Below are 26,867 nucleotides of genomic sequence, written 5' to 3' on the forward strand. Positions count from 1 at the left end.
TCGATATCTTTAATATCTTCCTCAAACAGCCCACTGTTCCTGCAGACTTCAAGGCAGCCATCATCATTCCGGTGCCAAATTGAGCAATGGTAATTGGCCTAAATGATTGCCACCCAGTGGCACTAGTTTCAACAGTCATGAAATGCGTTGAGCAGCTGGTAATGGATTGTATAAAATCCCACCTTCCAGCCTTTCCAGTTCACCTACCGCTCAAGCCAGTCCACTGATGATGCCATAGCCTCAGTCCTCCACCCCATCCTGTCCCACCTAGTAAACAATGCCTCATTTGCCAGGATGTTGTTCATCGACTTTGTTACGATTTTGTAACGTACCAGCAGCAAGAGATGACAGATTGAGTCTGGTTTTAATATTAAAACCACTATATTTATTTACATCTCCTCAAAAATATAGAAAATTAAATAAACTACTTTCTTAAACAGAAGTTAACAGTGTTATGCTTCTATAGCTCCCTTACAGTCAAACTTAGAATCCGTTCTTAACAAATCTTACTCAAGCACAGTCGTAAAGTGGCAGTTCAGAGAGTCCCAGTAATTCACAAAATAGGTGAGAGGAGAGACTTGTGGATTCACAGTGCAGCGACGAAGCGATCATGAAGAATTCCAAAGATTCCATGGCTAGCGAACGAAGAAACGGTTACCGAAGATCCCAGCCGAGGAATACTGTTCCGAAGTCCACGAAGAGCAATTTCACAAAGTGACTGTCATGAAATCCACATCCATGAATCATACGAAGGACAGACACGTCTCCACAATGGACAGTGTGCCGCTGATTAACCCAATCCTTTAGGTTTGGGTAAACATTAGACTTTACCCTTCTTGATCGTGGGCTGTTCCCGGATAGCTCGAAGCCTGCAATCTTCACTCTCTCTCTTTTCTTCGACTCCTCCTCAGCACTGTCCACTTTTTTTTAATACCATCGGCAAACGTCATAAGGTAACGCTCACAGAAACAAAACTGTGGACTCTCAGTAAAATGAAACGGGGGACACGTGACACCCACAGTAAACGAAACTATGGACTCCCAGGAAAACGAAACTGTAGACACATAACACCTTTCCCCAAGAAGAGAAATTTTTGATCTGAAGAGCAAAATTTTAACTACAATCTACAATATGTGGAACAATACATATACGGTTATCATACAGCACACTACAAACTAATACAACATATTGCAGGAGCATATACAAATATTAAATTCCATTCCATTATTAAAATTACATTGCAAGTTTAACATCTGGAAAGACAATCGGCAATTACATTATCTTTGCCTTTAATGTGAGTTATCATGAAATCATACTCTTGCAAAATCAAACTCCAATTCAACAACCTATTTTTGTTTTTCAATTTACTCAAGAACATCAATGGATTATGATCTGTATAAATCACAAGTAGTTTTTGAGCTGTGCAAACATACACATCAAAATGCTGCAAAGCCAAAATAAGTGATAATAATTCTTTTTCTATGGAGGAATAATTTCTTTGATGCTCATTGAATTTCTTTGAAAAGTAAGCCACAGGATGGTCAACATCATCATAACCATCTCTTTATAGTAACACTGCTCCTGTAGCTTTATCACTGGCATCCACAGCTATGGAGAATGGCTTGGCATAATCAGATGACCTGAGCACAGGTTGGTGACATAAGATAGCTTTATCAAGTGCCTCTTAACAAGGTTCTGTCCAAACAAACTTTTCACCCTTCTTTGGGAGGTTAGTCAATGGGAGAATAATATCCGCAAACTTCTTACAGAACTTGCGATAATATCTGGCCATTCCCAGAAATCTTCTAAGAGCCCTTTTCCCAGTTGGAATGGGGACCTCAGAAATTGCCTGAACAGGAGCCAACCTGCCTTGACCTACAACATAACCAAGATAGGTCACAGTGGCAGGGCCAAGTTCACTCTTAGCTAGGTTAATTGTAAGGTTGGCTTTTGAGAGCCTTTGAAACAGCTTTTCCACTACAGAAATACGGATTTCGCAGGTGTCATTCCCTGTGACTAAATCATCAATATAGGCATCTGTGTGTTCTAACCCTTGAATTACAGAATTAATTATTCTCTGGAATGTTCCTGGAGCATTTATACTTTATACTTTATTGTCGCCAAACAATTGATACTAGAACGTACAATCATCACAGCAATATTTGATTCTATGCTTTCCGCTCCCTAGGTTACAAATATTAAATATTAAAAATAGTAAATATAAAAATTTAAATTATAAATCATAAATAGAAAATAGAAAAATGGAAAGTAAAATAGTGCAAAAAAAAAACCAAGAGGCAGGTCCAGATATTTGGAGGGTACGGCCCAGATCCGGGTCATTTTTCATTCCAAATGGCAGAACATTGTATTCATACAACCCAGAAGGCATCACAAAGGCAGAAATTTCTCTACCTCTATCCATTAATGGAACACACCAATATCCTTTTAACAGATCAATCTTTGTAAGAAACTTAGCTTGCAGAGGGTTTGTTTGTACAGGAAACAGAACAAGCACTTTATCTCCCGGCTTGAATGACCTCATTCTGGCTTGTTTATTTTACCAAGTTTTCATTCTTTCCTGAGCTGATTTGAAAATTTCCTTTGCTAGGTTGCAAGCCCTTTGCAATTTGTCCTTGAACTTCAAAACATAATCTAACAAATTGACATGCAGCTCACTGTTAACCCACTGTTCCTTTAACAATGCCAAAGGTCCTCGGACCTGATGACCAAACACAAGTTCAAAGGGACTAAAGCCTAGGGACTCTTGTACTGACTCCCTTACTACAGATAAAAGCAAATGAACTCCCTCATCCCAATCCTTCTCATTTTCAATACAGAATGTCCTAATAATGGTTTTGAGGATAGAATGGAATCTCTCTAAGGCCCCTTGGGATTCTGGATGATACGCAGACGACGTAATCTGTTTGGCTCCCAGTTTGTAAACTACCTGCTGGAATAATCCTGACATAAAATTACTCCCTTGATCAGATTGAATTTCTTTAGGCAAACCAAATAAAGTAAAAAAAAACAACTTTACAAGAGCCTTTGACACAGTTTTGGCTTTTATATTTCTGAGAGGTATTGCTTCTGGAAATCTAGATGCTGTACACATGATAGTTAGCAAATACCGATGACCAACTTTAGTCTTTGGCAATGGGGTAACACAGTCAACAATAACTTTAGAAAAGGGTTCACCAAATGCAAGAATAGGCTGCAGTGGGGCCTCTAGGGTGACCTGATTAGGTTTACCCACAACCTGACAAGTGTGACAAGTCCTGCAAAATGTTGCAACATCTTTCCTCAACCTAGGCCAGAAGAATTGTTTGAAAACCTTGTTCACAGTTTTATTCACACCTAGATGGCCACCCAAGGATTTACTATGGGCCAAAGTTAAAATCTCATTCCTATAGGCTTTAGGAACTACAACCTGGTGAACATTCATCACTTGCAGGAACATCAGGTGGTCTTCACTTCCTCAGTAAAACTCCATCTTTGAAATAAAACCCTATTGGCACTTTATCTATCTCCTCACCAGAGAGAGTTTTTTCTCTTAAAGCCTCAATCTCAGGGTCTCTGCTCTGTTCTGCCATAAACTCTTTCCTAGACAGAGATAAATCTTTATTATCAGATTTAATACCTGGAACCTGGTGAAAGAATGAAGGCAGAAAAGTCCCTGACAAGTCATCAAAATCTGATTCCCTATTTGGGCTATCATGAGTAGCCGAATCATGCTGCATAGGACCATCTGCATTGACAAGTTTCTTGGCCCCAGCTCGATTTACTGCACACAAGGGGATAAATGTTAGGGTCTATCTTTGAGTCATCGATTGGCTCAGTTGTTAGCTGCACTGCAGGAACAACTTTACTACCTGCAATTCCGTAACAACAAAGAAATGCCTTCCATCAGTAACCTGTGTCATAGTCCTTTTTTAACAAGTCCTGAAACTAACTCTGACTTCAAAATTACCTTTGTGCAGAGGTACAGAAACAATGTCGCACCCAATACCTTGAATAAGATTTACCTCACCAATGCGAGTCTCATCACCAAACTTTAGAACGTTGTCTAACATAAGTGACTGAGAAGCCACAGTATCTCAAAGAATTTTCACCGGTACCAGGGTTGATCCTTCCTTTACTGAAACAAACCTATCTGACGTAAAAGGAAGGAATTCTTTCCTAACCTGACCAGACGTCTTAGCCTTTGACAGAACTTCATCAGAATGTTTAGAACCCCGTAGGTTCACAGGTGTTTCAACATCTTGAACACAGGCATCTGGAACTGCCTCCTTTTCCTCCTCCTTTTTCAGAAGGAAACAGTTAGCCATAACATGATCAGGTTTCCTACAATAGTGACAAGTAGGACCAAAGGGCTTCTCCTTTAATTGTTTCCCTTCATCCTTACCTTTGTCACTAGACCCAGATTTGATTTCTGGTTTACCCTGACTATCCCTGCTACTCTTTTGGAAGGTCTTAGGCTATGTCCACACTAGACCAGATAATTTTGAAAACGCTGGTTTCACGTAAAAACGATAGGCGTCCACACCAGGTGTTTTTAAAAATATCTCCATCCACATTAGAACGGATATTTGGGTGAATCTGCTCCTCCTGAGCATGCGCAGGACACACAGAAAACAAGCGAAGAGGAAACGGTATACTTGGTGCGCGTTTGTGCAGTTACAGACTAGAAAAACTTAAAAGAAATTGCTGTTGGCTCTCGCGCAGGAGGACTTAAAACTAAAAAAACAAATACTGGAGCGTATGGAGGGAACCGACAGTGAGTTCACGGACAGTATGACCCGGCTGACGACGAACATTGAAAAACTGACTAACTCTGTTGCATTAATAAAGCACCTTGTTAAATGTATAAAACATGTCTGCATCAGTGTTATCTTGTATTTCCATACAATGTTACATTAGGCTGTTACACATCTATTGTCAGAGAAGTACTTGCATAAATAGGTAAACCACCTTCATACAAGCAGGGACAGAAAACAGGGCAAAGTGAGTATACTTATTTATTCAGTAAGTTATGGGTCAAAGTATTTGGTGAGTACATTTCTATCTCTTCTGACTTCAGTCTCATTGCCGTCTGTTCTGAAATTGTTAGGTTGTGTTGGGGTTTGCGTTCAAGAAAATGAAATGCTGCGCTGCCATCTGTTCCGGCACATCATGACAGCGTTTTTAAAAATATCCGTTTACCCCGTCCACACTGCTCTGCACAATCGGCATTTTCAAATTTACACACTCTTGAGGGTGTTTTAGAAAATCTCCATTTTTGGGGGAAGAAAACGCCATTTTAGTGTGGACGGAGGGTCAAAACAAAGGGAAAAAGCTTCAGTTATGGAATTATCTGGTCTAGTGTGGATGTAGCCTTACTTGGGGTAAACTTAAACTTGTGGGTTAAGGCAAACTCATCTGCTAATTTAGCAGACTCTTGCAAAGTGGCAGCATCCTTTTCATCTAAATATGCCTTCATGTCATTCGGGACGCACCTCTTAAATTCTTCAATTAAAACCAACTCTTTCAAGTTGTCAAAATCACCATCCACATTTTTAGATGTGCACCAGCGGTCAAAACACACAAACTTCTCATAAGCAAATTCCACATAAGTCTGGTTCATAGATATCCTCAAATTTCTAAACTTTTGCCTATAGGCTTCTGCAACCAATTCATAGGCTTTAAGTACAGCCCGTTTCACAATCTGATAATTAACGGCATCTTCGATTGATAGGGCAGAATAAGCCTGTTGAGCCTTACCTTTAAATACACTCTGTAACAAGAGAGGCCAGCTTTCTTTCAGCCACTTTAGGCTCTGAGCAACTTTCTCAAAATGCTGGATTTAGCAACCTCAGCCTCATCAAATGGAGGGACCAGTTTAACTTCCTGACTGGCCACAAACGGTACAACCAGCTCCCTAGAGCCAGAGGTTTGTCTCTTGAGCCTTAACCTCTCCATCTCTATCTCAAACTGCCTTTGTTTGTCTCTTTCTCTTTCCCCAGCCTCTAATTTAAATCTCTCTAACTTCATTTGTTCCAGTCATAACTGGGTCTCAAGTTTACTTTCAGGAAACCTCTTTAATACCTCCTCCTCAAATTCCTCCTTATCTATGTAGTGCTCAGCTATTACCCTCTGAATCTGTATCTTTCTCATACACCGTTTCACCTCAGTAAGTTTTAAATTTTTAGCAATGGCCAACAAGTCGTCCTTTTTGGCATCTCCTAATGCCTTAGGGTCTGGCAATACCAGAAATGCCCGAATATCCATTGTTGCTTGTTTCCCCACACAAGTCAATCAAAAGCGTAGTAGCCAATAAGATCGGATAATCAATCAATCAAAATAAGCTCCAATTTTGTTCATTCGCGGACGAGCCCCCAATTTGTTATGATCTCGTAACGTAACAGCAGCAAGAGATGACAGATTGAGTCGAGTTTTAATATTAAAACCACTATATTTATTTACATCTACTCAAAATATGGAAAATTAAATAAACTACTTTCTTAACCAGAAGTTAACAGTGTTATGCATCTATAGCTCCCTTACAGTCAAACTTAGAATCCGTTCTTAACAAATCTTACTCAAGCACAGTCGTAAAGTGGCAGTTCAGAGAGTCCCAGTAATTCACAAAATAGGTGAGAGGAGAGACTTGTGGATTCACAGTACAGCGACACGGCGATCACGACGAATTCCAAAGATTCCATGGCTAGCGAACGAAGAAACGGCTACCAAAGATCCCAGCTGAGGAATACTGTTCCGAAGTCCGCGAAGAGCGATTTCACAAAGTGACTGTCATGAAATCCACACCCATGGATCATACGAAGGACAGACACGTCTCCACAATTCACAGTGTGCCGCTGATTAACCCAATCCTTTAGGTTTGGGTAAGCATTAGACTGTACCCTTCTTGATCGTGGGCTGTTCCCGGATAGCTCGAAGCCTGCAATCTTCATTCCCTCTCTCTTTCCTTCGACTCCTTCTCAGCACTGTCCACATTTCTTTTATGCCGTCAGCATACGTCATAAGGTAACGCTCACAGAAAGGAAACTGTGGACTCTTCAGTAAAACGAAACTGGAGACACGTGACACCCACAGTAAACGAAACTATGGACTCCCAGGAAAATGAAACTGCGGACATGTAACAACTTCAACTCAGGATTTAACACAATCATCCCTCAGTGGTTGGTGGGTCCTCTTTGGGACTCAACATCCCTCTCTGTAACTGGATCTTGGACTTCTTGACTTCATCAGCAACAATAATGAGTTGACGTACAGAGGGTTGTCAAATCTGAGTCTCAGTGTGGGCAAGACAAAAGAAACGCTGAGGACGTCAGGACCACTCTCGATTGCGTATCAATAACTCTGCCGTGGGGAGAGTGAAAGTTCCTTGGAGTGCATATAATGGACGATCTAACCTGGACCCGCAACACCTCTTCACTAGTCAAGAAGGTACAGCAGTGTCTACACTTTAAGGAGATTGTGGTGTGCAAAGTGCCCTGCTTTCTTTTTAATAACTTTCTACAGGTGCACCATCGAGCTTGTCCTGTCTAGCTGTATCATCGTCATATGGAAGCTGCAACGCATCAGACAGCAAGACCCTAACGAAAATGGTAAAAACTGCCAAAAGGATCCCTCTCCTCTCTCACCCCCCCCCCATTTGTGACATTTACTGATCGTGTTGTAGCCAAAGGTCCCAAAGCATTGTTGAAGATCTCTACCACCCATACTACAATCTCTTTGACCGTTTACCATCAAGAAGAAAGTACAGGAGCATCAGGACTAGGACTGCCAGACTGGGTAACAGCTTCTTCACTCAGGCTTGAGATTAATGAACACTCTGCCCCCACTGAGGTCTCATCACTAGGACAGCAAATTGTTTGCTGAACTATTTACTGTTTACCTGTGCTGCACTTTACCACATGTATTATGAATTATATTTTATTAACTTATTATATATTAGTTTGGTTTATATGCTGTGTGTGATAAAGGGTGCAGATGCACCATGGTCCAAGAAGCGTTTCCTTTGGTTGTATGTATGTAGAGGACAAACTTGAACTTGAAGACGTTATCCAGATTGTTGATGAGGCTGCACTTGGAGTATTGTGCCAGGTCCAGTCCTGATCTTGGATGTTCTCTGTATGAAGTTTTCCATGTGACCCTACAGTTTGCACCAACATCCCAAAGTTCAAGTCCCTGAAGGTGGGTCTACCTCACAAACAAGAGAAAATCAGCAGATGCTGGAAATCCAAGCAACACAAAAAATACTGGAGGAACTCAGCAGGCCAGGAAAAGAGTACAGTTGACATTTTGGGCCAAAACCCTTCACCAGGACTGGAGAAAAAAGCTGAGGAGCAAATTTAAAAGCTGTGGGGAGGGAAGAGGGAAGCACAAGGTGGTAGGTGCAGCCCGGAGGGGGATGGACGAAGTAAAGAGCTGGGAAGTTGATTAGTCTCATCCATGTACCATGTATAAAACATTGAAATCAAGATTTTCATGTTCCACTCGCACTGGAAGCTTGCTCCACACTCTTATGGCCCTCTGAGTGAAGAAGTTTTTCTTCATGTTCCCCTTAAGCTTTTCACCTTTCACCCTTAACCCATGAACTCCAGTTATAATCCCACCCAACCTCAGTGGAAAAGGCCTGCTTGCATTCACCCTGTCTATACCCCACATCATTTTGTATACCGCTGTTAAATCTCCTCTTAATCTTCTACATTCCAAGGAATAAGGTCCTAACTTTTCAATCTTTCCATATAACTCAGGTCCTTCAGACCCGGCAACACCTTCGTAAATTTCTTCTCTACTCTTTCAACCTTATTTCCATCATTCCTGTAGGTAGGTGACCAAAACTACACACAATACTCCAAATTAGGCCTCACTAATGTCTAAACAATTTCAACATAACATCCCATCTCCTGTACTCAATACTTTGACTTATGACAACCAATCTGCCAAAAGCTTACTTTACGAACCTATCAACCTGTAACGCCACTGATAATGAATTATGGATTTGTATTCCCAAATTCCTTTGTTTTACTGCACCCTTCAGTGCTCTACCGCTCACTATGTAAGATCTACCCTGGTTGGTCCTCTCAAAGGTCCTCTTCACACTTGTATGTATTAAATTCCATCTGCCATTTTTCAGCCCGTTTTTCCAGCTGGTCCAGATCCTGCTGTAATCTCTGATAGTCTTCCTCACTTGTCCACTACACCCCAAATCCAGTTAACCACATTATCATCCAGGTAGTTGATATGGATGACAAATAAAAACAGACCCAGCACTGATCCTTGCAGCACTTCATTGGTCACAAGCCTGCAGTAAGAGAGGCAACCATCTACTATCACTCTCTGACTTCTCCTGCAAAGCCAATGTCTAATCAATCTCTTTCAAATCTCTTACTATCTCTTCTTTCAGTTAGTCCTGACGAAGGGTCTCAGACCGAAACGTCAACTGTACTTCTTCCTATAGATGCTGCCTGGCCTGCTGAGTCCCACCAGCGTTTTGTGTGTGTTGCTTAAATTTCCAGCATCTGCAGATTTCCTCGTGTTTGCGTCTAATCTAATTTACTGACTGAACCGTCTTGACCAACCTTCCATTTGGAACCTTGTCAGATGCCTTGCTGTAGACAATATCCATTGCCTTGTGTTCATCAACTTCCCTGTTAACTTTCTTTGAAAGCTATAAGTTTGATTAGATATGACCTACCACGCACAAAGCCATGCCGACTTTTCCTAAACAGTCCCTGTCTAACCGAATACTCATATATCCGATCCCTTAGAATATCTTCCAGTAACTTTCCCACTGATAATGTCAGGCTCACTGGCCTATAATTTCCTGGTTTATTCTTGGAGCCTTTCTTAAACAGTGGAACAACGTTAGCTATCCTCCAATCCTACAGTACTTCACCTCATAAAGGATGATTTAAGTATCTCTGTTAGGGCCCTGCAATTTCTGCATTTGCCTCCCACAGGGTCTGAGGGAAGAGCTCATCAGGCCCTGGGGATTTGTCTACCCTCATTTGCATCAAGAGAGAAACACCTCATCCTCTGTAATTTGTATAGTGTTCATGACCTCACTATAGGTGGCATTACCTGGAGAATGCACATTAAAACTGAACCCCCAAAAAACAAGGGGAAATGAGGAGGGGTTATCTTGTTGTCAGGTTAGGGCCTTGCCTTGCTACTGGTACCACGTAGCCCAGTAATACCTGTCTCAGGTATTACTGTCAGCGACTCAACCGGCTCACTCCCTGGTGCACTTCGGTTAACCAGGGAGGATGGTGTGCAGGCACCCAGCAGGACTAAAAGCAAAACCTGTCAAAGGGCAGATGAACTCTTTGTGAGTCAACAGCCACCTATTGTCTCTGTGAGGAGTGGGGCACCACACAGTCTTTCGTTTCGTGCCTTGTAAGGCATTATGATGACAGACAAGCCAACAAACCCTATACTTCCAGAGCCGGGAGTGCTCAGGAACTCTGCGGAACGCCCAGACCCTGGCCGAGACAGGCAGTATGAAGATGCAACCTCAAACCCCACGGGGAGGGTTGAGTCCGACAGGGGGGCCGAGCAAACTGTGCCTCCTTTGCATTGTAAGGTAAAAACGATCATCTCAACCTTCAATGCAAACACCATCCACCTCTTGCCTCAATGCACAGAGTTGGCATTACAGGCAAGCAGCTGCAAGATCTCCATCCTGGGGATCCAAGAACACCATCATTTACACCCTGACGAAGAGATGAGGTTCACAGAGGTAGAGGGGTTACACCTCATCACCTCGTCCGCATGGAGAGAGCCGACAACGATGTCAGCACAAGCTTTGTAGGGCTGATGTTGAACCGCAAGGCAAAGGAGGCACTGCGGGGCATAGTCTCAGTCAATGACAGAATCATTACTGTGGAATTCGACGGAAACCCGGCGACCTATGTCATCATCTGTTACTCCCTGCACAACTGCAGCGAGGAGAAGGAGGTGGAGGCCTTCTACAGTAAACTTCACGAAGCTGTCACTCAATACTGGCACATAACTTCCTGACTGTGCTCGGTGATTTTAATGCCCAGGTCGGGCTGGGAGATGTTCCATACTCATACCAAGACTTTAGCGACAGAAATGGACAATATCTAGTTGATTTCATCCAGGATCATAGTCTCATTGCCGCCAACACACAATTCAAAAAGCGAGCTGGTAAACTGGACATGTGAAAACAGAGCCTCCATCTACAGGAAACAGCTCGATTATATCCTTGTAAGAACAAAATGGCGTAATTGTGTGATCAACACAGAAGCCTACATCACCTTCAACTCAGTCAGTTCTGACCACAGTGTAGTGTCAATGCAAGTGAGACTGAGCCTGCGGGAACCCAAAGCCACAGGTCCCAAGGTGCAGGTAGACTGGAAGGCATTTTCCTCACAACCTATTCTCCAAGTCCAGTACACAGTGGAGGTGAGAAATCGCTTCGGCCCACTGGAAAGGGGGGAGGAAGTGACTACCACCGACAGCTATCAACGGCTCATAGATGCACACACACATGCAACAAAGAGTTTGCCTACTGTGAAGCGAATCAAGAAGAGCTGGATCTCGAAACTTCCTGACGTCATTGCAGCAAGAAGTGTGGTCAATGCTTGTCATGCCAAACTTAGAAGGAGCAAAACAGGAGAGCTAAGAGACAAGTTCAAGACAGCAAAGAAGAATCTCTTTGCCACCTACAACCAACTGAAGGAAGAGGAACTAGCTGAGAGGATTAGAGAGATAAAGGCTGCTAATGAAGACATGCAGCATGGAGAAGCATGGCGCCTAGTCAATGAGATCAGTAGACGGAAGAAGTCCCCATCAGGTCAAATAAGTGGTAAAACAGCAGAGGACTGTGTCCAGACATGGCTTACCCACTTTAAGAATCTGATGGGAAGTCCTCCAACGATATCAGAAGACGAGGACATACCCACGATACTAATGGAAGTCGACATTGATGGCAGCCCATTCACTATTGAGGAACTGAAGAAGGCCAAATATGCACTCAAACAGGGCAGGAGCGCTGGACCAGATGGGATACCACCAGATGTCCTGAAGAACTGCGACCTGAACGACATCTTGCTGGACATATGTAATACAGCACTGATGAAAGGCGACAAACCAGAACTGTGGTCACTCTCAAACATTATCCCAGTCCCCAAGGCTGGATCCCTCATGAAGACAGATAACTACCGCGGTATCAGCTTGACCTGCACCTTAGCATAGCTTTACAATCGGATGATCTTGAACAGGATTCGCACTGCCATTGATCCTAAGCTAAGATTCAATCAGAATGGTTTTCAGCAGAAGCGCACAACAGTAATGCAAATACTTGCTCTCCATAGGATCATCGAGGAAGTCAAGAAGAACAACCTACCGGCCGTGCTTACTTGCATCGATTTTCACAAAGCTTTTGACTCCATTCACCGAAGTAAAATGCTGAAGATCCTGAAAGCTTACGGAGTGCCAGACCATCTACTGAGAGCAATAGAGTCCAGCTATACCAAAACCATGGCGAAAGTTGTATCACCAGACAGAGAAACAGCAGTGTTCGAGCTCCTAGCCGGTGTGCTGCAAGGAGACACTCTGGCACCCTACATCTTTATAATCGTCCTTGATTACGCTCTATGTCAAGCTACCAAAGATCATGACAAGCTTGGTTTTACCATAAAACCAGGACGAACCAAAAGGGTCAGACCAGTTACGCTCACAGATCTAGATTTTGCAGATGACATAGTCCTGCTCTCTGACCAGATGGAGGAAGCACAACAGCTACTGACAAAAGTGGAAATTGAGTGCAATAAGTTGGATATCACTTAAACGCTAAAAGGACAGAGTACATGGCGTTTAACTGCGACAAAGGTACTCTCAAGACTGTCAAGAATGATGCCATTAAGAAAGTCTTTGACTACAAGTACCTCGGGTCAAGAATGATGAGTTCAGAGAAGGACATAAAGATACAGAAGGTGCGAGTGTGGAGGGGTATGAACGACATGAAGGAAATCTGGAAGTCAAACCTGACCAGAGGGCTTAAAAAGAGGATTTTCATAGCAGTCAAAGAGTCCATTCTCACGTACGGATGCAAGACGTGGACTTCACCAAGACTATGTGAAAGTCTCTAGATGGTTGCTATACACGAATGCTGCGGATGGCTCTTGACGTGTGTTGGCAACAGCACATGACGAACGTCGAGCTCTATAACGACCTACCGATGCTCACCACTAAAATCGAGGCGAGAAGACTGCAACTAGCGGGGCACTGTCTATGCCACCCCGTGCTACCTGCCAGCCTAGTCATCATATGGGAGCCCAAGCATGGGAGGATGAACCCTGGGCGCCCTCCCAAGACTATGGTCAACATGCTCCTAGAAGACAGCAGCACGGCTAATGTAGATGAACTGAACACACTGATGAGGGAGAGGGAGAAGTGGAGAGTCCATCACCATGCCCGGCGCCGGCCTCCTGGGCTTGAGTCAACATAGTAGTAGTAGTATCTTGAACAGCAAGTTCTTGTTTTCTGAAATAAATTTCAGTCGTAATTTTCAAAAGGCATGAAATGGAAAATAAATAAGGAGAGGAAGGTAGTGAAATGGGGCTTATTGTGAACCATGTAGTTCTACAGGTCTCTCTAAGTTGCAGTCGTGCTTTTCAATTTGTCATAAACTTATATGTAAAATAATGTGATGATTTTAATTAGTGTTCTAATTGAAAACTTGTTTGAAAGAAGATCAGAGGGATTAATGTGTTACATACTATTTTTCCAGATGAAAGCAGTAGCAGGAATGAAGATGTCGTACCAGCTTCAACAATCCATCCATTCTGAAGTAAAGGAAATAATCCGTGGCTTCCGACAGGAGGAGAACGTGACAGCTTTGTGTTCACATCTCTACTGCATGATCCGAGGAAACCGACAACATCGACGCGCCTTCCTCATTGCCTTACTCAACTTATTCGATGACAGTGCAGTAAGTTAACAATACCCATGGAATTATAATGATGATCTTCATTTTCATTAAGTGTGTGACTTACTGAGATTATGCATGTCAATGCTGAAATGGCTAACGCGAGAGTTTTAAGGCATAGTTTTAAGGTACTTGGAAGTAGGTACAAAGGGGATGTTAGAGGTAAGTTTTTTAAGCAGAGAGTGGTGACTGCATGGAATGGGCTGCCGGCGACTGTGGTGGAGGCGGATACAATATGGTCTTTTAAGAGGCTCCTGGATAGGTACATGGAGCTTAGAAAAATAGAGGGCTATGGGTAACCCTAGGTAATTTCTTAAGTAAGTACACGTTCGGCACACCATTGTGGGCCAAAGGGCCTGTATTGTGCTGTGGGTTTTCTATGTTTCTAACATCAGTCAGATATCCCATCACTTAACTATTTGAGCAACACACACAAAATGCTGGAGGAACTCAGCATGCCAGGCAACAGCTATGGAAAAAAGTACAGTCTATGTTTCAGGCCAAGACCCTTTGGCAGGACTCCTACTGAAAGGTCTTGGTCCAAAACGTTGACTATACTTTTTTTTCATAGGTGCTGCCCTGGCCTGCTGAGTTCCATCAGCATTTTGTGTGTGTTGTTCAGAGTACATTAGAAGATGTAATTCTTGAATAGTTCCAGTAGACTGGATGGTAATATTGAACAACAGGATTTCAGATATAGATAGAAGGGAGGAAGCCACAGAAAAGATGGATGGAAATGCAAAATGAAAGTAGAATAAAATTAACAACTGCTACGAATTCTCATGAACATGATACTGGTTTAATGAGTAGCATAAGGATTAAGTTATTAGGAAAAAAATGATTCCAGTCCTTCCAAGGAAGCTGGGGAAATTAGGCCATTTGGCCCATTGAGTCTGCTCTGCCATTTCCACATGGCTGATCCATTTTTTCTCTCAGCCCCAATCTCCTGCTTTACCCCTGTATTCCCTCATGCCCTGACCAATCAAGAATTTGTCAACCTGTGCCTTAAATATACATATTGCCTCCACAGTTGCCTGTGACAACGAATTCCACAGATTCATCATTCTTTGGCTAAGGAGCTTTCTCCTCATCTTCTAGAAGAGCGCACTTCTATTCTGAGGCTGTGTCCTATGGTCTTAGACACTCCCACCACAGGAAATATCTTCTTCACATCCACTCTATTAAGCCTTTCACAATCCAATAGTTTTCAATTAGATCACCCCCATTCTTCTGAATTCCAGTGAATACAGGCCCAGAGCCATCAAATGCTCTTCCTGTGACAAGCCATTCAATTCTGGAATTATTTTTATAAACCTCCTTTGAACCCTCTCCAGTTTCATCATATGCTTTCTGGGGCCCAAAACTGCTCACAATACTCCAAGTGAGGCCTTACTAATGCTTTATAAAGTCTCAACATTACATCTTTGTTTTTATTCTAGTCCTCTTGAAATGAATGCTAACATCACATTTTCCTTCCTCACTACAGGGTTAACCTGCAGATTAACCTTTAGGGAATCCTACACAAGGATTCCCAAGTCCCTTTGCACCTCAGGTTTTTGTATTTTCTCTCCATTTAGAAAATAGTCAGTCCTTTCATTTCTTCTTCCAGAGTGCATGACTATACACTTCCTGACACTGTATTCCATCTACCACTTCTTTGCCTTCTCCAAATATGTCTAAGTCCTTCTTTAACCCCTCTACTTCCTAAAATTATCTACCCTTTAACCTATCTTCACATCGTCTGCAAACTTTGCAACAAAGCCATCAATTCCATCATCCAAAACATTGACATGTAATGTAAAAAGAATCGGTCCCAGCACAGAACCCTGTGGAACACCACTGGTCACCTCAACCAACCAGAAAATACTCCCATTATTCCCACTCTTTACCTCCTGTCAAGCAGGTACTGCTTTATTCATTCTAGATTCTTTCCTGTAATACCGTTTAGCTTGTTAAGCAGCTTTGTGTGGCACCTTGTCAAAGACCTTCTGAAAAACCAAGTATACAACATCAACTGATTCTCCTTTGTGTATACTGCTTTGTTATTTTTTCAAAGAATTCCAACAGATTTGTCAAACCATGCTGACTATGACCTATTTTATCATGTGCCTCCAAGTACCCTGAAACCACATCCTTAACAATTGAATCTAACATGTTCCCAACCACTGAGGTCAGACTAACTGGCCTGTTGTTTCCTTTCTTCTGCCTCTCTCTCTCCTTGAAGAGTGGGGTGACATTTGTAAAATTCCATTCTTACGAAACCATTCCAGAATCTAGTGATTCTTGAAAGATCACTACAATACCTCCACGATCTCTTCTGCCGCCTGTTTCAGAACGCTGGAGTGTACACCATATGGTCCAGGTGACCTCTACCTTCAGGTCTTTCAGCTTCCCAAGAACATTCTCTCTTGTAATGGAAGCTTCATGCACTTCATGACCCTGGAACTTTCTCCATACTGCTAGTGTCTTCCATAGTGATGACTGATGCAAAATGCCTACTCAGTTCATTCACCATTTCCTTGAACCTCATTACTACCTCTCCAGCGTTGTTTTCCAGCTGGTCTGATATCCACTCTCACTTCTGTTTTACACTTACTTTCATATTCTATCCTTAATAACTTTTTTAGTTGTCTGCTGTTGGTATTTGAAAGTTTCCTAAGCTTCTAACTTCCTGCTAATATTTACTCTATTATATGTCCTCTCTTTTGCTTTTATGTTGGCTTTGACTTTTTTCAGCCACAGTTGTGTCATCCTGCCTTTAGAATACTTCCTCTTTGGGATGTATATATCCTGTGCCTTCTGAATTGCTTCCAGAAATTCCAACTATTGCTGCTCTGTCGTCATCCCTACCAGTGTTCTTTTTCGATCAATTCTGGCCAATTCCTCTCATGACTGTAATTCCCTTTTTTCCACTAATACTGGTAACACCTGACTTTAGCTTCTCCTTCTCAAATTGCAGGGTGAATTCAATTATATTATGATCACTAGCCGCTATGGGTTCTTTTACCTTGAGCTCTCTAATAAATTCTAGTTTATTGCACAACACCCAGTACAGAATAGCTGAACCTCTAGTGGGCTCAACCTCGAGCTGCTCTAAGAAGCCATCTTGTAGGCATTCTGAAAAATCCCCCCTCTTGGAATCCAGCACCAACCTGATTTTCCTAATCTACCTGCATATTGAAATCCCCTATGACTATTGTAACACAGTCCTTTTAGTGTGCATTTTCTATCTCCCATTGTAATTTATAGACCACATCTTTACTGCTGTTTGGGAATCTGTGTATAACTCTCATCATGGTCTTTTTACCCTTGCAGTTCACAATGCACAATGGTTCCACGCCTTCTGACCCTATGTAACTTCTTTTTAATGATTTGGTTTCATTTTTTACCAACAGAGTAATGCCACCCCCTCTGCCTTCCTGCCTGTCCTTTCAATACAATGTGTATCCTTGGACATCAAGCTTCCAGCTATAACATTTTTTCAGCTATGATTCAGTGATGCCTACAATGTTATACATGCCACTCTGTAACTGTGCTATAAGTTCATCGACCTTATTCCATAAACTGATATACTGTGTATTGTTTTGTTTTAATATCATTTTGGTTCATTGCAAAGGAACACTTTTGCCCGTATCTAATCCAGCCTGTATGTAACTGCGGACCAAAGTTTTATGATAGGCTTTTAACCCTTCCACTGAAATACTCAATGGGTGGGACTAGATGGAGGTAGAAGTGTGGACCAGAACATGATGGAGAATGTAGTACCTTTGGACTGTTGAAAGATGAAGATATAGATGGTGTTGGCATCTCACTGATGTAGGATCATTCATATCTGCCTGAGCTACAGAGCCTCTGTTTTATCAGGTTACCATCTTTTGATGATACCCCAGCAATTCAGCATGCACCAGACTTTTGGTTTTGAGCCTTTGGAGCAGATCTTGAATGCCGAGCATTCTGATCTAGAATAACCATAGAGTAGTCTATGGTTTCTGTGGTTTCTAACCTTTCCCATTATGTTTGCTACCTATTCTGATGATAGAATTTGCATAAATATGGAAGGCTACTCTAGTATTAAATAACTTTGTACTCCATCAGCTAATTTAATAAAAACATGATTGTAGTGGAACAGTATGTTGGAGGTGGGAGGTTCACAAGGTTACCCAAGATGTGAAATAGGAATTTAAACCTGGTCAAATTTTGCTTTCCTCCTATATAGAAAACTGAGGTGAATCTGCTGCTGTATATAGCGGACAACTTGGCATGTTTCCCTTTCCAGACGCAGGAGGAGCCTCTGTTTATTATGCACCATATTGATATTACCCTCTCTGTCTCTGGAAGTAATCTGCTGCAGTCCTTCAGGGAGGTGAGTTTAACTTACGGGATCAACATCAGTCACAGCTCAACAAAACCCAGACCAGAAATTGAAATGATGTCTGTTTATGAGGATCCTAGCAATAACTTTTGAAACAACTATTTAAAGCAGATGTCTAACTATTTAATCTGTAAACCAACTGTGATTTTCAGTCTCTGTTGAAAGATACGTTGCCGAAGGATAAAGCATCCGCAAGTTCGGAAGACAGTGGGAGTGAGGATGAGTCACCGCGGCCTCGCAGACACAGAAAACGATACAACTCAGACTCAAGTGATGATGAGGATGATCTGGAAGATGTGCTCTCTCGGTTACCTCCAGACTCAACCCCTCTCCTGGAGTTTGTCAATGCTTCTCAGGGAATTCTCTTGTTACTGGTCCTGAAGCAACACCTGAAGAATCTTTATGGCTTCTCAGACAGGTACAACAATAACTTTAAACAGTGACCATGGTGTGCATATTCTTTCCTTTGGGTTATTCACCCAAATCTTGTTATTTTTACAGAACTGAAATAGTGAACAATTTCCCAAGCACTAATATTAATTCTGTCTTTTCAAAGGTTTCAAAGGTACATTTAATGTCAGAGAAATGTATACAGTATTCATCCTGAAATGCTTTTTCTTCGCAACCATCCATGAAAACAGAGGAGTGCCCCAAAGAATGAATGACAGTTGAATGTTAGAACCCCAAAGTTCCTCCTGGCTTCCCTCCCTCCCATGCATAAGTGACAGCAAGCACAAAACCCCTCCTTCCCCCACCGGCAAACAAAAAGCATCGGCACCTGCTACTGAGCACTCAAGCATGAGCAAGGCAACAGTAAAGGCACAGACTCTAATGGCATCTCCAAAGATTCTGCCCCTATAAATGACAAATGGTTTGAGCAGGTCTTTTATTCACTTGAACAGAGGACCATTTAATTTCTCTGACATTTTATCAGATTACACTCAATCTGTCCTTGCATTCCTCTGTACCTGCCTTTCCTTTGAGGCCAAGTAGGTTTTAATAAATCTGTGTACTTTTCCATGTTTCCGGTTGTCCAGAGGCATTTCACAATTCTTTTCCATGTTGTTCCCAGTCTCACTTGTCTCTGTCCTCTAGAAGTCTCTTTGAATTTATATTTCCAAGCTTGCTGATAATGTAAAGTCAAGTGAAAATGTGAATAGGGATGAGGATCAAAGGGGCTTCAAGCAGATATAAGCAAAACGATATGGCACATAGTACAATATGAAAAACAGAAGTTACTTACTATATTAGATTTATTTATTGAAATACAACGCGGATTAGGCCCTTCGAGCCAAGCCGCCTAGCAAAATCCTGATTTAATTCTAGACTAATCACGGGACAATTTACAATGACCAATTAACCAACTGGTCTGTCTCTGGACTATGGGCAAAAGCCCATGCAATCATGGAGAGAACATGCAAACTGCTTACAGGCAGCGATGGGAAGTGAACCTGGGTTACCTGTACTGTGAAGCATTGTGCTAGCCACTATCCTACCATGCTGCCCTTAACAGATAATAGGACCTTGTGGGTACATCTTAAAATGGTGAACCATTAGGGGAAATGATGTTCAAAGAGACCTGATTGTCCTTTACCCCAAGTCACTGAAAGCTCACTTGCAGGTGAAGCTGCCAGTTAGGAAGACAAATGGTGTTTTGGCCTTCATTACAAACAAAAATGACCACAAAGGTAAAGATGCTTTGTTACTATCTCACCTGATGAAAGGTGGACTTGCAATAGAGGGATGCAGTGAAGGCTGCCAGAATGGCTTCTAAGATGGTAGATTTGTCAGTGGAGAGAATAAATAGGCTAGATGTCAGCTCTGTAGAGTTTAGAAGAATTGGAGGTGACAGTCTAGAAATGGAAATGAGGATTTCTTATTCCAACTACATAGGAACTTCCTAAGGCCACATCCTGATCTTTGTATGTGTTTTGGGGTCTGTTTCTGAGGATGCTCATGCTATAGAGGCATAATATTATGATTAGAGATTGGGTCAACTAGGCCTATTCACTCAAGTTCAAAATAATGAGAAATTATCTTGTAAAATGTAAAAGAATTCTGACAGATGTGGATTTCCTTATGTTCCTGGTGTCGGGGGCCATTGGGTACACCCACTGGGCCAAATGGCCTGCTCCTGTTCCTAATTTCTACCATTTTGTGAAATGTAGATAATTCTTGAGGGGGCTTAACAGGGTTAGATACAAGGGGAATGATTTCCTGATGGAGAACTGTAGAACCAGGACAGATCCAATCTGGCTCAATACTGCCTAATCAGTTAAGTTTCAGCCATCAGCAGATAGAAAGTGTCATGGACAAGGTTACAAGCTTGACTAAATTATCCATCATTTGTTCACATTGGGGTTTTGGCAGGACCACTGGGCACCAGACACAGCCTTCATTCCAATGAGTTGAATTCCAGAAGTGAGGTACCCTGACAAACTGAAATCAGCAGGCACCAAAGGAGCAGCATTCCAGTGGCTGGACCTTGCTCAAAGGAAGGTGCTTATTCATTTAAGCTAGAGTTGCAGGAGGATGAGAACCAAAGTGCATGAACAGTTGGGAGAGGCTGTGGCGAAAAATGGTTTAAGAACTCAGATGAGACAGGAACCAAAAGTTTGAGCATGATGCGACTAATGTCCTGAGCTGCGTATATTTCAACGCAAGAAGTATCACGGGAGAGGCAGGTGAGCTCAGGGCATGGATCAACACCTGGAATTATGATATATAGCTATTAGTGAGACTTGGTTGCAGGAGAAACAGGACTGGCAGCCCAATATTCCGGCATTCTGTTGTTTTAGGTGCAACAGAGTGGGAGGGATTAAAGGAGGAAGGGTGGCATTACTACTCAGGTAAAATGTCATAGCAGTGCTCCATCAAGACAGACTGGAGAAATTCTGCAGTGAGGTATTATGTGGAACTGAGAAATAAGAATGGTATGACTTTCAGAAAGCCTTTGATAAAGTCCCACATAGGAGATTAGTGGGCAAAATTAGGGCACATGGGACTGGGGGCAGAGTACTGACATGGATTGAAAATTGGCTGGCTGACAGGAAACAAAGCGATTAACGGGTCTCTTTCGGAATGGCAGGTGGTGACCAGTGAGGTACTGCAGGGTTCAGTGCTGGGACTGCAGCTGTTTACAATATACATTAATTATTCAGATGAAGGGATTAAAAGTAAGATTAGCAAATTTGCAGATGACACAAAGCTGGGTGGCAGTGTGAAATGTGAGGAGGATGTTATGAGAATGCAGGGTGACTTGGACAGGCTGGGTGAGTGGGCGGATGCATGGCAGATGCAGTTTAATGTGGATAAATGTGAGGTTATCCACTTCGGTGGTAAGAACAGGAAGGCAGATTATTATCTAAATGGAGTCAAGTTAGGAAAAGGGGAGGTACAACGAGATCTAGGTGTTCTTGTACATTCAGAACAGTCACTGAAAGCAAGCATGCAGGTACAGCAGGCATTGAAGAAAGCTAATGGCATGCTGGCCTTCATAACAAGGGGAATTGAGTATAGGAGCAAAGAGGTCCTTCTGCAGCTGTACAGGGCGCTGGTGAGACCACACCTGGAGTATTGTGTGCAGTTTTGGTCTCCAAATTTGAGGAAGGACATTCTTGCTATTGAGGGAGTGCAGCGTAGGTTCACAAGGTTAATTCCCGGGATGGTGGGACTGTCATACTTTATACTTTATTGTCTCCAAACAATTGATACTAGAACGTACAATCATCACAGCGATATTTGATTCTGCACATTCCGGTCCCTGGATTACAAATATTAAAAATAGTAAAAATTAGTAAACATTAAAAATTTAAATTATAAACCATAAATAGAAAAAAGAAAAATGGAAAGTAAGGTAGTGCAAAAAAACTGAGAGGCAGGTCCGGATATTTGTGGAAGGTACGGCCCAGATCCGGGTCAGGATCTGTTCAGCAGTCTTATCACAGTTGGAAAGAAGCTGTTCCCAAGTCTGGCCGTACAAGTCTTCAAGCTCCTGAGCCTTCTCCTGGAGGGGAGAGGGACGAAAAGTGTGTTGGGTGGGGGGTCGTGTCCTTGATTATCCTGGCAGCACTGCTCCAACAGCGTGCGGTGTAAAGTGAGTCCACGGATGGAAGATTGGTTTGTGTGATGTGCTGCACCGTGTTCACGATCTTCTGCAGCTTCTTTCGGTCTTGGACAGGACAACTTCCATACCAGGTTGTGATGCACCCTAGAAGAATTCTTTCTGCGGTGCATCTATAAAAATTAGTGAGGGTTTTAGGGGACAGGCCAAATTTCTTTAGTTTTCTCAGGAAGTAAAGGCGCTGGTGGGCCTTCTTGGCAGTGAGCTCTGCTTGGTTGGACCAAGTCAGGTCATTTGTGATATTGACCCCGAGGAACTTAAAGCTTTTGACCTGTTCCACTTGCGCACCACCGATGTAAATTGGGTCGTGCGGTCCGCTACTCCTTCTGAAGTCAACAACCAATTCCTTCGTCTTGCTGACGTTGAGGGATAGGTTATTGTCTAAAAGCCGCAGCTCTAGCCTCTAAAAGGGACTTGACCTCTAAAAGGGACTTGACCTCATAGTTCATCCAAGGTTTCCGGTTAGGGAATACCCGGATCATCTTGCGAGACATGCAGTCCTCAGTGCATATTCAAGTTAAAGATGGCGCCAGTAGCTGGTGACTTCGCGCGTGCTCTCCCGAGCAAACTGCCCTCTCCACTATCCTATACCTGAGAAACCCTTCTAAACCTCCAATCTAGCAAGATCAAGATCAACAACACCCTGGCAAAGCAACTGACCCAGCTGGAGACCACCGCGCCAGAATTGCTCCTTAAACTCCGGACTGCATCTGGACCCGACCAACGAGGCCCACCACATAGTCATAGTCATACTTTATTGATCCCGGGGGAAATTGGTTTTTGTTACAGTTGCACCAGTTGAACGATTGGAGCGACTGGGCTTGTATATGCTGGAATTTAGAAGGATGAGAGGGGATTTGATTGAAACATATAAGACTATTAATGGATTGGACACACTGGAGGCAGGAAGCATGTTCCCGCTGATGGGTGAGTCCAGTACCAGAGGCTACAGTTTAAGAATAAGGGGTAGGGCATTTAGAACGGAGTTGAGGAAGAATTTTTTCACCCAGAGAGTGGTGGATATATGGAATGCTCTGCTCCAGAAGGCAGTGGAGGCCAAGTCTCTGGATGCTTTCAAGAAAGAGATGGATAGAGTTCTTAAAGATAGCAAAATCAAAGGTTATGGGGATAAGGCAGGAACTGGATACTGATTGTGGGTGATCAGCCATGATCACAGTGAATGGCAGTGCTGGCTCAAAAGACTGAATGGCCTACTCCTGCACCTATTATCTACTGCCTATTGACCATGTTAATGGGCCTATATTACAGACCACCCACAGTCTGAGGGAGTTAGAGGAACATATTTGCAGAGAGGTCACGGATAGTTGCAAGAAACATGAAGTTGTTACAGTACGTGACTTTAACTTTCCACATGGGACTTTCATACTGTAAAAGGACTAGATGGGAAAGAGTTTGTCAAATGTGTTCAGGAACATTTTCTTAACCAGTGCAAAGGAGTCACAATGAGAGAGTGTATGATACTTGATCAGATATTAGGGAATAAGGTGGGGCAGGTGACAGAAATTTGTGTTGGGAGGCCTTCAAAAGTGAAATTTTGAGGGTACAACAGATGTAGGGATATTGAGGCCTGGTTTTTTAAAAAAAATGGAAGTGCATAGCAGGCAGAGACAAATGAGTTCCTTGTGGAGTATAAAAATGCAAGATAAAACTTAACAAATAAATTCGGAAGGCTAAAAGATGGCATGAAGTTCCCCTAGCAGACAAGGTGAAGGAGAATCCTAAAGTATTATATAGATATGTTAAGAGCAAAAGGATTGCAAGGGACAAAATTGGTCCTCTGGAAGATCAGAATGGTAATCCATGTGTGGAGCCAAAAGAGATGGGGAGATCTTAAATTTTTTGCTTCTGTATTTTCTCAGAGACGGGCACAGTCTACAGAAGTGAGGCAAAGCAGCATCAGCTTTATGGACCCTGTTCAGATTACAGAGGAGTAATGTACAAAATGCTGGAGGATCTCAGCAGGTCAGGCAGCATCTATGGCAGAGAGTGAACAGTTGACATTTTGGGCCCAGACCCTTCTTCAGGACTGGAAAGGAAGAGAAGGTCAGCGTAAGAAGATGAGGAGAGGAAGAAGTACAAGGGGACAGGTGACAGCTTGAAACCAGGAGAGGGGGTGGGGCTGAAGTAAAGAGCTAGGTAGTTGACTGGTGAAAAAGATAAAACCTGGAGGAGGGGGGAGTCTGATAGGATGGGATAGAAGACCATGGAAGAAAGGGAAGGGGGAGAAGCACCAGAAGGAGATGAGGTGAAAGGAAGAAACAGGAATGAGAAGTGGGGGGGCAGGTACCAGAAGTTTGAGAAATCAACATTCAGGCCATCGGCTGGAGGCTACCCAGGCAAAATATAAGGTGTTCCTCCTCCAATCAGAGTGTGGCCTAGTCGCAGCAGTAGAGGAGCAACACCTTATATTCTATGTGAGTAGCTTCCAACCTGATGGCATGAACATTGATTTCTTGAACTGGTAATTGCCCCTCAACACCACCCTTCACCATTTCCTATTCTTGTTTCCCTCTCACTTTATCTCCTTACCTGTCTTATCACCTCCCTCTGGTGCTCCTCCCCCTTCCCTTTCTTCCAAGGTTTTCCATCTTCTCCTATTAGATTCCCTTTCTCCAGGTCTTATCTTTTTCACCAATCAGCTTCCCAGCTCTCTTCTTCACCCCCTCCTCCTCTCCCAGTGTCACCTATCACTTACCACCTTGTACTACTTCCTCCCCTCCCCCCACATGCTTGCTCTGACTTCACCCCTTCCTTTCCAGACCAGAAGAAGAGTCCTGGCCTGAAACATCAGCTGCTTACCTTTTCCATAGATGCTGCCTGGCCTGCTGAGTTCCTCCAACAATTTGTGTGTTACTTTGGATGCTCAGCAGCTGCAGATTTTCTCTTGTTTGAGTCTACAGAGGAAGTGGTGTTTGCTGGCCTGAGGCAGATTAGGGCGGGTAAGTCCCTTGGGCCTGACCAGGTGTTCCCTTGGACTCTGTAGGAGGCAAATACAGAAATTGCCAAGGCCCTAGAAGAGATATTTAATTTATCCTTTGGGACAGGTGGGGCGTCAGATCGCCAGTATTGTCCCACTGTTCAATAAAGGCTCTAAAAATAAACCAGGAAATTATATGCTGGTGAGCCTGACATCTGTAGTGGGAAGATTATTAGAATGTATTCTGAGGGACTGGATTTATAAGTGTTGGATAGACATGGACTGATTAAGGATAGTCAGCATGGCTTTGTGTGTGGTAGGTCATGTCTAACTAACCTTATAGTTTTTCAAGGAAGTTACATCAGGAAAGTTGATGAAAACAAGACAGTTCAGTATTTGACAAGGTCCTGCATGGGAGGTTGATCACGTAGGTCCAGTCGCCCAACATTCACTATGAGGTAGTAAATTGGATTAGAGACTGGCTTTGTGGGAGAATCCAAAGAGTGGTGGTAGAGGGTCACCTCTCTGACTGAAGGCCTGTGGCTAGTGGTGTGTCGCAGGGATTTGTGCTGGGTCCGTTGTTTATATCAACGAGCTGGATGATAATGTGGTTAACTGGATCAGCAAATTTGTAGATGACACCAAGATTATATCAGTGATCTGGATGATAATGTGGTTAACTGGATCAGCAAATTTGCAGATGATACCAAGATTGGGCATTTAGTGGAGAGCAAGGAAAGTTATGATGGCTTGCATCGGGATTTAGACCAGCTGAAAAAATAGTAGATGGAATTTAATGCAGACAAGTGCGAGCTGTTGCACTTCAATAGGACCAACCGGGGTAAGTCTTACACAGTGAATGGTTGGGCACTGGCGAGTGTGGTAGAACAAAGGGATCTAGAAATATAGGTCCATAATTCCTTGAAAGTAGCATTACAAGTAGATAGAGCTCTAAAGAAAGCTTTTGCCATATTGGCCATAAGTCAAAGTATTGAGTACAGGAGATGGGATATTATGTTGAAATTGTATAAGACATTGGTGAGGTCTACTTTGGAGTGTTGTGTGCAGTTTTGGTCACCTACCTACAGAAAAGATGTAAATAAGGTTGAAAGAGTACAGAGAAAATTTACAAGGGTGTTGCCAAGTCTGGAGCGCCTGAGTTATAAGGAAAGCTTGAGAAGGTTAGAACTTTATTTCTTGGAATGTAGAAAATTGAGGGGAGATTTGACAGGTATACAAAATTATGAGGGATATAGTTAAGTTAAATGCAAACAGGCTTTTTCTACTGTGGTTGGATGGGACTACAATAAGAGGTCATGGTTTAAGAGTAAAAGGTGAAAAGTTTAAGAGCAACATGAGGGAAAACTTCTCCACTGAGAGGGTCCTGAGAATGTGAAATAAGCTGACTGCACAAGTGGTGAACGCAAGCTCAATTTCAATGTTTAAGCAAAGTTTGGCTAGGCGTATGGATAGG

General features: G+C 42.8%; 1 protein-coding gene across 4 annotated transcripts in view; it reads left to right on the top strand.

Annotated features, from left to right (window-relative positions):
- The window catches only part of nipblb (NIPBL cohesin loading factor b), a 502,440-nt gene that overhangs the window by 448,689 nt on the left and 26,884 nt on the right, over positions 1-26,867 (top strand). For all 4 annotated transcript variants that reach the window (XM_072257459.1, XM_072257461.1, XM_072257463.1 and 1 more), the window contains 3 exons: positions 13,763-13,963; positions 18,177-18,323; positions 18,485-18,750. In XM_072257459.1, the coding sequence (XP_072113560.1) occupies positions 13,763-13,963; positions 18,177-18,323; positions 18,485-18,750 (614 nt within the window). The remainder of the gene's footprint in view (positions 1-13,762; positions 13,964-18,176; positions 18,324-18,484; positions 18,751-26,867) is intronic.

Source organism: Mobula birostris, chromosome 5, assembly GCF_030028105.1.
Source record: "Mobula birostris isolate sMobBir1 chromosome 5, sMobBir1.hap1, whole genome shotgun sequence".
In the NCBI taxonomy this organism is placed as follows: Eukaryota; Metazoa; Chordata; class Chondrichthyes; order Myliobatiformes; family Myliobatidae; genus Mobula; species Mobula birostris.